This window comes from Lates calcarifer, linkage group LG8, assembly GCF_001640805.2.
Source record: "Lates calcarifer isolate ASB-BC8 linkage group LG8, TLL_Latcal_v3, whole genome shotgun sequence".
In the NCBI taxonomy this organism is placed as follows: domain Eukaryota; kingdom Metazoa; phylum Chordata; class Actinopteri; family Centropomidae; genus Lates; species Lates calcarifer.
The window spans coordinates 15892886-15904559 of NC_066840.1; the positions used below are offsets into that span (position 1 = coordinate 15892886).

Consider the following 11674-nt stretch of genomic DNA (forward strand, 5'->3'; position numbering starts at 1 on the left):
GATACCTCCTGATACAGTATTTCTGATGTAAAAGCATGTCTGCTTCACTGCCACGGAGAGGATGAGTATTTATGTAAGTGTTACATGCCTGCCATGACTCATCTCAGTATGGCTCAGAATGTCTCATAGAAAGGCAAGTTGAATGGGTTGTCAAATGTGTTGCCAAAGGATGTCACAGGTGCATCACAACATTATGTGCATTATTTGAAAAGTGTGTCTAGTCTTTTAATCAACTTTTTATAACGTTTAGGAAAAGAGAACATTGACAGAGCAGTGTGCTCCTGTATTATGATTATGATTATTATTATTATTATTATTATTATTATAGCTCATCGGACCTCAGTGGACTGGCACGGATTTGAGCTTCAGTTTATTCATTGAGGAAGTCCATATAACAGTATTATAACTGACAATCAAACTTGTGTAATAAGTTTGTCAGTGTTTCTCTGTAAAAGACAAAGGGGGTAGAGTACAATATGTAATACAATTTATCATCAAAGAAGAGAAATGTATGTTTTTAAGTGCTTTAAAATGGCATATTTTTGTGATTTATATTGTGCTTTTGTATTATTTTTGGTTTCATTATTCAACATCAAAAGCTGTCTGTTGTTTAATAAAAGTGAATTTATGTGATATGTGCATAAGTGTTATATTCAATTTAACAGGTAAGTTTTTCATACCAAGCAAATGCTTGTGACTAAGTTGATTATAGGCGTACATAGGGGTGCCAGGTTTCCAGCTTGACCTCATCAACCAATACCCAGCTTTAGGTATGAACAGGATCTTTAAAAAGGTATTTACACTGTCTGTGGAGTTAGGACTTGGCATTTAGCAAAACAAAATTCAATATAACCTACAGACATCCAGGGAAGTTAAGAGCAAGGAAATTATTGAAATAACAATTTGACTAAATAAATGTATATCTAAGTCAAATGATGTTAGGACCATTTGTTTTTGAATTCTCAGGTTAGGAAAAAGTACGACTGTGCAGTCGTTTTAAAATCCTTGCCACAAATGAAAATTAAGACAATTAAGAAGTTCTACGAGATTCATGAATAGATAGAAATGTTTAAAGGGTCCTAATGTTTGCTCCTGTCCTTATGTACAGTAACTAGGGGTCATCCCCAGGATTCAATATGTGGATAATTGCAATTGAAGAGGGAGAATAAGATGGGGCCAAGAATAGCACACTACACTGCATTTGTCTGTATTAAATCACAAACTGTCGAGAATTCTTGCAGTTATCATGTATTCATTGTTACAACTGTGTCTACTCTAAGTGTGCTCATTTTGCTGTTTTGGTTTCAGCAAACTACACTCACATAGGTAGCAGCTGAACACTGCATCCTATGGCTTTATGTCCAGACATAAAAAGGACCATGGTTAAGAGTGTTTAAAATGTTAATGCGTGCAGTCTAGTGGCTCAAAGAAAAGAACACGACCTTCATTTTGAATTAACTGCATTTATTCGTAAAAATGTTATCACCTTGGGTGATGACTCCACACTGCTCGAAGCAAAAAGCAGCAGTGTTTTATGTAGTTACAGTTCTGCCACCTGTTTATTAAAATCTAAAAGGGTGCATCTCAACGGTGCATATGTACTTCACCAGTAAATTCATGGATTTCACTGGGGTGTGAAACAGGTTAGGCATGTCACTGAGAGATCATCCTTAATGTGCAACATACTGTAGCTGTAGCAAATTCTTCTATGATACAGATGTGCTTCTTAACCAAGTTTTAACTTTGTTGCGATGCAAATTTGAGTGTAGCCATCAAATACAAATCAGAATGGACATGTATGTACCATAGCAATGTCAGTGTTTTTATATAATTTCTCAACTACAATACAAGCTGATATTTTAAGGATTTATAGCCCCAACTTTACCTTGAGAAGAAAAAGAAAGAAAATAAAAGAAGATTCCATAATGGTCACAATCTTTAAGTAGCATTCTCTCACTTGTTCGCTCTGTACAGTATATGTACACACATTTTTTTCATCATTACAATAGAAGCATTGAATGAAAAACAAAACATTTTGACATTATATAAAAGCAAAAATACAGAACATTTTACTTCCTTTAGAAACTTAAAAACATTTAAGCTTTTCCTGTTAAACCCACCGAAACAAACTGCTCACTATGACAACTAGATCATTGGAACCCACACTGATTTTCAAGGCGCCACTCAAAATATTACTGGTCAACAGTGAACACAAAATTATATATATTTTAAAAAAGGAAACAATAGCAACATAGGTTTAAAGCACGAAAGAGGACGGGCTCTGCTCTTCAGGTCTTCTATGATAAGTCATGGTTTCAGTTCAGGTCCATTCAGACCACTTTATCACACAGCACAGCACTGAGGAGGTGCTGTGACAGTAAGCAGTCAGTCATTCCCTCAGTCCTCTAGTCCACCTTGACCACACTGTAGATCTTATTTACAAACCAGAAGCAGGCGAAGAAGCCAATTGTACCTGAGAGGAAAGGACAAGTTAGAGGAATCTGATAAATGTTATTACAAAAGATACAAAACAATCACAGCCACATAACTGAAGAAAGGCCAAAAGGTCTTGAAATGAACGTACTTCAGGAGCATAGGCACAAAGTCATAACCACATTCAATCCACTAAAAGTTTGAAAATTACTTTTGACTGGGTTGGGACTGCAATCTCCACAAGACTGCTAAAACACCAGCACCAGCATTTCACTTTGTCAGGGAGAGAGCATATTTGCCTGAGCTCTACCAAAGTTGAGAAGCCAGATTGGTCAAAATCCTGGATCAATTCATCTGGGTATAAAAGTCCTATCTGACTGCTCAATGGGGGCCACGCAGCCCAATCCCGAATTAAGTTGTGATCAAAGTTGGGATGAGGTAAGAAAAGACAGACAACAAAATAAAAACTTAAAAATGGGAAATGAGAGAGATGAGGATTATTTAGATCAAAACTGGAAGCAAGGAGGGAAACTGATAATCTTTTCCTTGAATCCTTGGATTATTTCTTGGTGATAATCTTTTGACATCTCATCCTCTTGCTACTTACAGCTCTGTATTAAGATAGTGTCAAATAGTGCAGCAGTGAGAAGCAGGGTTACAGGGCTAACTTTTATCTGGCCTAATGACAGTATAACACCAGAAAGTATGTCATCATCTGACATCATGGTGAGCCTTATATTTCTGGGCGACATAAAGACTAGGCATGTATTTGCCCGTTATCTAGTCCTGTGTATTATCCTCTTTCCACTCACATCCCTAGTCTCATTCTGAGTGGGTGTGCAACAGAGCTGGACAGGGCCAGGGAGTGCTGTTACCATGTCAACACGTGTCAGTCTTTGTGTCTTTTAATGTGGAGACGAAAGTGGCAACAATGTTCTGTTCATCCTAGCTTTGTGGTAATGTGTGTGGTTCATAAGTCTGCACAACCTTAGTCACACAGCTGGATTTTAAGTGCGAGCACTGAACAATCATCTCAACAGCGATGGTCAGGAATCCTGAGTGCATATAGACTTATTATCATCCATGGCAACGTAAACGTGGAGCCTGCATCTTTTGATGTACAGAAAAAAGAAAAAAAGGAACTCCCTGATAAAACTAGGCTCTAGCTTGTCAGCAAACCACAGACAGTAGAATTGACCCAAATAAGTCTGCAAAACTAGATCTGACCGAGAGGGAATTTGAACACTCTAGTCTCATTTCTCATTTCCTATACAGTCTCTCTGATTTTCATTAAACTTCAAACAGACTTTAAAATGACAATTTAAATAAATGCTCTTTAACTTTATTTGACACAGTGCTTTTGTATTGCCAGTATAGAAATGGGAAGGCCAAGGTTTGGCTTTGACTACATGGTGAGCAAATAAATAGTGCAAACTTCCTGGAGATTTATTTAACAGGAACAGGATGGAGGTGCTTCAGTTTAAGTGACGTTAGCAGGCACACAAAAAAAACTGAGCAAACAATACCATTTGTAACTCCTACACCCCTCTCTGCCTCTAACACTAAGTGAGCTATTAGAGCTTCTTCACTAATTTAAAAAAAAAACACACACACACACACACACACACACACACACACACACACACACACACACACACACACACACACACATTGCAGTGAAAGTAGCTTTTCAACAAATCAATATGGCATACATGGATAATCCACCATATTTTTTACACAAACTGAGTTCACCAGTAAAGGTTTTCAATCCCATTATAATATTCTGGTATTGTCACAATGTGTTAAGTGACAGTGACAACAAGTCTCTTAACTCAAAGCCTTACCTGTGAAGAGGAAGAAGATAAGGACCATGATCATTGTGTATCCAAAGTAGAGGAAGGTGCTGGCTGCTCCAATTATTTGCAGCTTTGAGAAGAAGTAGTGCACAGCGTAGATGAACAGATAGACTGCTGTGAAGCCACTGGTCAGGAAGGAGCGCCACCACCAGTGGTAGTCCTGGACACATGACGAAAGAGGACATGTTAGGATCCAGTGTATGAGGATATTTCAAATTAAGGCTGGACAAGATGAGAAAAGCAGACCTAAATAAACGTCACTGATGTTGATACAGTTTTACCCTATTAAGACATATTAATAGCTTGACATGTATTTGACTGGCTCTACTGTACTGTGACTGGGTATGAAGATATGAGATATTCACCTTGTATGATTATCTCTCATTACTCATGGCTCTTTGTTTACAGAAATGTGTATGTGTTATAAAAAAAATACACTATGTGCTATGTGAATTATATATTTTTTTACATTTATTTAACTGTTATAAACTAAAGTTTGATAAAACTGACAAAATGCTCTGAATATTCAGGTACCTCAGCACATAGATGGAAGTAGCAGAGCAGAATTGTGGCCTCAGAGCAGGTGATGAGTAGAATAATGAAAACCAGGAACAGGAACCCAAACATGTAGTACATCTGATGAGACCTAGAAACACAAACAACCTATATTAACTAAAAGGAGGCAACACAGAGCATTGAGCAACACCCTGCTGTAAAAACTGACAGTCATAGAAAAACAGGAAACCCTGACAATCAAGAAAAACTGCATTCCTGTCTTCGTACCAAATGCTGTTGAGGATGAAGAATAGCTGGATGAAGATGCAGCCAAAGGGCAGGATTCCACCCATTACGATACCAGGGATAGGTTTAGTAAAGAAGGACTGCTCAGGAATTTGACGGGGGATCTGGTTTGTCCGCACTGGTTGCTCAATTGCCTGCACAGGCACAGAAAAAGAAATAAAAGTGTTTTCAGACACACGCGTTTCATCTACAATTAATACTTTCAAGTAAGATAATTGTATAAACTACGCAGCCTAACTCACAGGTTTCTTGAATCCAAAGTAGGCACCAACAAAGGTGAGGGGTACAGAGATTCCAAACCAAAGGGCCAAAATGGCCACCAGAGTGCCAAAGGGGATTGCTGCTGAGGAACCCTCCACCCAAAGGATCAGGTTCATCAGGAAGAAGTCAGCAAACACAATACTAGGGGAAGAGGGGTGGACGAAGGACAATGACACAGAGAAAGATAATACATGTGAGATGGGGTACTAGCAAAAAGGCTATAAGGCACCTGAGAGGACATATACAATGTAACTCGTCACTCCAGCACTCATGGGCAGAAATGAAAACAAATGAGACAAAAGAACAAAAGCAAAGCAAATGTTGGAAGTAGGCATACCCGGGGCACAAGAGTGCTGTCAGCAAAACGTTTGTCTTCCACTTTTCACCTCCAAAAGCTGAGAATAGAAACAGAATATCATGATGAGAAAGAGCACACTGAATACAGCACAGTCTGTGTCAACTGAAATTAACTTTGCAACAAGGTTTTCACTGTACTCTTACTTTTGTACAGACGTGCAGACACATAGCCAGCAGGTGTTCCTAACAGAACCCAGAGGACCACAGCGCACGTCATGAGAGCACCTCTGTTGGCTGGTGACAGGAAACCCAGACAGGCCAGGACTACAGAGGAAAAACAATCAGAGAAATATCAATGAGGGTTTTAATGCTGCTGCTTGTAGTCTGGTAGCACTGCTAAGTACTAACTGTACACTGTAAAATCTAAAAAAAATATCAAATTGACACAAACATGTTAATGACTTTACAAGGTTGGTTATGTAAGTCAGTATATTTTAAAGGCTCACACAGAGGCACCCTCAAATTGGTTCTGACGGTGGAAATATTTTGACTTGAATTATCCTACTGCCTCGCTAGCCATGAATAAAGTTCTGTTGCTGAAGGTAAACAATATTTGTTTTGGGAACTGACCTCTTAGTGTAGAAGATGTGAAATACTCTGTAATCATTAATATATTCTGTGTGGCGAACACAGAGGAAAGATTAAACTAATTATGGCAGTTCACTGAATCGCTAATTCAGTGCGTGTAGCTACTGCCTGTATGACACACTTACAGAGCGTGATGAAGGTCATGATGAAGATCTGGGTGCCCTGTCCAAGGAACACAGACAGCAGCATGCCTTTCCTGGGGGGACGGAAAACATCCCCGTGCACCTGCTTCCACCCCGACTCCTCTTGTGCATCCTCCTGAGAAGCAAGGCAGACAGCAATACAGCAACAGTCACAATCAAGGACTCAGTCAACATTTGAAAATGATACAAGTTAAAGATTAGCCAACCACCAAGCAGTGAACACTACCTCACAATCTGTCACCTGCTAGCAAAGACAAATAAGGTAGAAACTGAGAAAATGCAGTTTACCAAAAGCTGCAAAATTTGGTGTGGAAAACTCCTATGTCATCTGTTAACTATAAACCCCCTTCTTGAAACTTTCACGTTTCAAAAATATCCACACCATATTTTGTTCTAATGTGCCTGATTGCTACAATCACAAACCCACACCCCTGATTTAATAACCACAACAAGTTTTGTTCAAAACGGTTTACGATAAGCTTACATAGGGTAGAGAGGATTTTTCCTTGATGAGTGGAATCTTTATCAAGTCTGCCTGTGAATTGTAACAAAACATATATAATTCTGGGTACTGTACATCTACTTTGCTAGGTGGTATTTAACACTTGAAAATTAAAGTAACTGCCATATTACTGCTGTAACGATTACCAGTAAATGCAGGTGAAAATTGCAGTCTCCAATATTTGTGAGATACAGTTCAAATCTAAAAATTTCATTATCGACTGTGGAATAAAAAAATTACAAGCAGACATTAAATGAACCCCAGTGACATAAAGTAAATACATGGTTGTCTGGCTAAAGACAAAGCTGTACTTTAACGTTCCTGGAAAACTGTTTGCTTTAGTGCTTAAACAATTCATTTGAATTGTAACAACATGGTGTCCTTTAAGAATATAAACAATTTTGGTCTTATTTCTGACAAATGCATTTTCAAGAAGTCTTCACATGTATGGTAGTGCTTCTTATACACATCTGGATCAGCTCCAACTGAGAGAGAGTTCAACAAATGCCTTTACCTGGTCCACCTGATTGTATCTTGCAATGTCCTTGTGCAGGGTTCTCAACATTATCATGGCAACCATGCCAGACAGGAAGAGGACAATGACCAAGGAGTTCATGATGCTAGAGAAAACACACAAGTCAACAAGCATCAAAAAAAATGTTTTTAAAGATTTTCTGAGCAGAAAGTGTTTTTTTGGTGGGCAATGTCAAAAAAAGGCCTCATACCTAAACCACTGGATGTTGGTGTGAGGCATGGAGACAAGAATGTAGTCCCACCTAGATGCCCACTTGATTGAATTGTTTTCCTGTTAAATGAAGTAAATGTATTGGTAAAAAATAATGTACGAAATTATTTTTTAATTATTGGTCAATGATTTTATGTATTAGTTACATATAAGTAGTTGCATAATAAAATTAGTCAAAGTTTAGAGACCTACCTCAAATGCAACAGAGTAGGTGTAAGTTATCTTCACTTCATTCTCAAAGTCTGCAGGGACCTCCATCGGGTTTCCTCCATCACAGCTTGGGTTATTCTCATCTGCCTGTTTGATACTTTTGAGCACAAAACACACAACATTCACCAGCTCAGATTATTGATAATATTCGTTTTGGATGGTAAGTTGTCATTCAGTTGCAGCATGTTGAATTAGATTAGACATTAATCAAAATTTGGTGAGCAACAGTTACCTCTTTGGCTCCAGAGTGGCAGTGACCAGCCGAGCCCCCCTCCATCCTTCTGTTTTTCCACTGTGGTAAGTGATCTTGATGTCTACATGGTTGAAGACGTAAAATGTGTTCTTCTTGTTGAACTCAGCCTAAAAAAAATTATTTAAAAAAACTCTCTCAACATCAGGTAGTCAGATTCCTCTTCTCATCTGTGTGTTGCATCTTTTATACTGAAGATACTTCTAATTCGAAGATTTTATAAAATGACTTCCAATTTCACCTTTACACTGCTTATGTCAATTGCTATAGTTATAAAGACTTTGCTGAAAGATCATCAAATACTGTTTGAGACTTTAAATAACAAGTAATTGTTAATGAAAAGCCACTTTTGTTTTTCAGAGATTACCACAAGACTCCTGCTCTATAAATACTCACAAAACTAGTCAAAATTATATATATTATCATCATTATTATTATAACTAGACAGAGATATTTGAACTTGCTGAAGTACAACGTTTTTCTGGGACACCCGTGGCAAACTTGAGGATCCTGGGTAACGCTGTATCAGAATTAGAACCATTTCATTAGCAGCTAACCATTTATGTAAAACTCACAACTCACATTGATGACACAAGCATCTTTAGGTCTGCCGTCTGATGTAACGAGGCAGCCAATGGGGAAGCCTGGGTTGCAGTACTTCTGACCATCTTCCACATCATAGCACCAAGTCACCGGCATGTTGTCAATGATCCTAAAGAAATAATTGGTTAACGTCAACAAGCTACTTGATTACTGTGTTCATGTCTTTGCTGTCATCACTCTGTCAAGCAAACTGACTGTACTACAGATACTATAACTCACATGAACTGCGGTAAAGTGCAGTAAATATTTTACTAACCAGTGGTGCTGGTAGTTCAGCTGCATTCCCATCTTGAGAAAGTTCAGTTTGGTTACATCGTCCTGGTTGTCTTTCTTGTAGCCTTTTGTGCACACTGCCTTGCATTTAACATCTTGTTTAAAGTTGAACTGTGAGAGGCAGATGAGAATCATGTTGCATCAAGAGGGTACATTAAACAAATAGTGCTGATATGGAGTCTAAAACAAACAACACCATATACCTTCATGCAACCATAGATTTACAGGTAACACACACCTTGTACGGTGATGACTCAATTCGTTCACCAAACAGCACCTGTCCAAGGTTCTCAGAAGGCCTCATTTCCTTGGCATCTTTGCAAAAGTCAAACCTTTAACAAATTCAGATTGACAATCAGATGAAGTGAAAAATATATATCTGGACATTACACGAATGGCATCAAACAGAAACTACAAAATACTTACACGTCATACTCATAAGGCAGGACCGACTCCACTGAGTCCAAGCGATTGACAAACAGCTGGATCACTGTCTGTAAAGAAGCAAAATCAATTTGCCTTTTAGTCCGTATATGTCTCACAAACCCAATCGGTGGACTAGTAACAGCTACAACCTGTGCTACGAGTGCTGAGAAGTTTACAGGCCAAATGCTGACATTATCTAAAGCGGGATTAATGTAGTGAAAAACCAGACACATCAGAAAGAATATATATGTATGTTCCCTGAGCAATGACAGCGAGTGCTAACAAAAACAATTAAGATAGCGATGCATCTAAATATTATGCCAGTGTTCCGGTTCCAGGTAATAGCCGGGGCCTACGGAGAGCACTGACATGCTAGCAAGATAAAGGAAGACAACAAATTCATGTGACTGTGTCCCATTCCAACTACAGCGCAAAATCCACTACTACAGATACGAATTGTGAGCTTTACGAATTTAACATACCTGACAATCGTCTCCACCTTTACCGTCTTCACAAAAACTCACTGGGGCCAAACCCGGAAGATAAAACGCCGAGCACGGGCAGAAATACGAGACCAAGGTATAAACCAGCACAAAACCGAAGTGTATCCGCCTCTTCATTTTATCGCAGACACGGTTCTACAATGATTTGGTATATTTGAGTCAAAGGGGATACTTCCTTCTTCTGAGGGGAATGTTTGCTAGTTTTCCACGGTTAGCTAGGTCTTTATACTCGGGACGTAGCGGCTGAGCTGACCTGCCAGCATCGGTGACGTCCAGCTCTGTCTCAGCTACAGGATCATCACCGGAAGTTAAAGGTTTTACCTTCGAAATAAAATATTCATACTAAGCAACATGTTTGTATGCTGGATTTATGCATGTATAATAGATTTTATGAATACACAAATAATTTTAAGGGTATTCTATGTTTAAAAACATTGGATAAATATGATTACAAACGGTTACATTCCCAAACTGAGCCACACGTATATCGACAATACTTTTACTTTGAAAGAATAAAAATGGGACGTCCTGTTTTATCCTGACGGACTTAACATGGAAGTAACACTGACGTTGCTTATCGATGCTTCCATAAACATCCTTGTTTTCCGTTTCAGAACAGTTACTTTTGGTTTACGACGCACGATATGGCAGAAAAAAAGAAATACTGAAATATGAAAGACTATGGTAGTAGTATAAAATATGAGATGGGACAAGGCAAAAGAAGAAACTGTCAAGTAATAGTGGCCTAGATATCATTATAAAGGGCTGCCGAACAGGATAGACAGGACCGGGAACATCCGCAGTTGTATGCAAAGGTTTGGACAAATGATATACATCGCTGATCTCGCCACTTAATAACCGCCCTCATGTCAGATATTAAATGTTTTGTGATTGTGCCACCAGTTAGGCTACCGTTTTTGAAGTTTGTGAAATAAAAAATAACCGAATTATCATTTGAAAAAAGGCTCGTTTTTATTGACTATATGCTGCACGGGTTGTCTTTACTTCACCTCAAAAATCAACGAAATACGTAATTTGCCTTTGGGTGCCCAAACTTTTTCATTAACAGTGTACTTCAAACAGATCCTGTTATGATAGTTGACAGAGGTGCAAAACACCGTCAACTAAATCTTGCCTTTGAATGCTATTAGTATTTATTTTACTCATTTTCATTTTGTTTTTAAAGGGACACTCCATAAAATCACTCCAGGGCATAACTAAAGAACAAGAACGAGTAGTTCGGGTTTATGCTTGAAAAGCTACTTGAGCACCTGCATAGCCTGTTTGTGGGTCATCTCAATACACTCAACACAAGCCCCTGTTCTCCTAAAGGGTATTCAGTAAAAGGAAAGGATGGTGTCCCAGAACTGGTGATGAAAGTTAAGACAGGACTAATTTCTGTGCATCGTCATCAACTGATTTGATGCCTGTATCTGCCCTGTGGAGGGCAGCATTGCATGTAATCTCAATAAGTGAATGCAAATAAATGGAAAGTGTGGGTATGCAGGAATTTTCTTTGGCTGCATAGGCCTAATTTTAGGCAGAATGAGGTCTTAAGAATCTGTCATAAGAAAGAATGTGTAGCCACCAGGCTGAATAGGTCAGGCTGAGAGAAGTCACAGAGAACCAACCTGACCTGAATAACAGATTAACTCGATCTGATTAAATCTTCTGGTGATTTGTGTGATTGTGTATTTCAAAACACTAACTAAGTAGTTAGTAT

General features: G+C 38.6%; 1 protein-coding gene across 2 annotated transcripts; it reads right to left on the minus strand.

Moving 5' to 3' along the window:
- Window positions 1-1447: 1447 nt before the first annotated feature.
- LOC108872611 (transmembrane 9 superfamily member 2) lies at window positions 1448-10243 on the minus strand. 2 transcript variants are annotated; one of them, XM_018660416.2, is made up of 18 exons: window positions 9931-10243; window positions 9449-9516; window positions 9261-9354; window positions 9006-9133; window positions 8729-8858; window positions 8129-8256; window positions 7879-7993; window positions 7667-7746; window positions 7456-7561; window positions 6924-6974; window positions 6422-6554; window positions 5853-5972; window positions 5689-5746; window positions 5333-5492; window positions 5073-5224; window positions 4824-4935; window positions 4278-4449; window positions 1448-2473 (listed from the first exon to the last, which is right to left on the minus strand). In XM_018660416.2, exons 1-18 carry the CDS (start codon window positions 10066-10068, stop codon window positions 2406-2408), a joined length of 2013 nt encoding a protein of 670 aa, XP_018515932.1. In that variant the 5' UTR covers window positions 10069-10243; the 3' UTR covers window positions 1448-2405. The 2 variants fall into 2 exon arrangements, with proteins under 2 accessions (XP_018515932.1, XP_018515933.1); XM_018660417.2 differs by lacking the exon at window positions 6924-6974.
- Between the last annotated feature and the right edge of the window lie 1431 nt (window positions 10244-11674).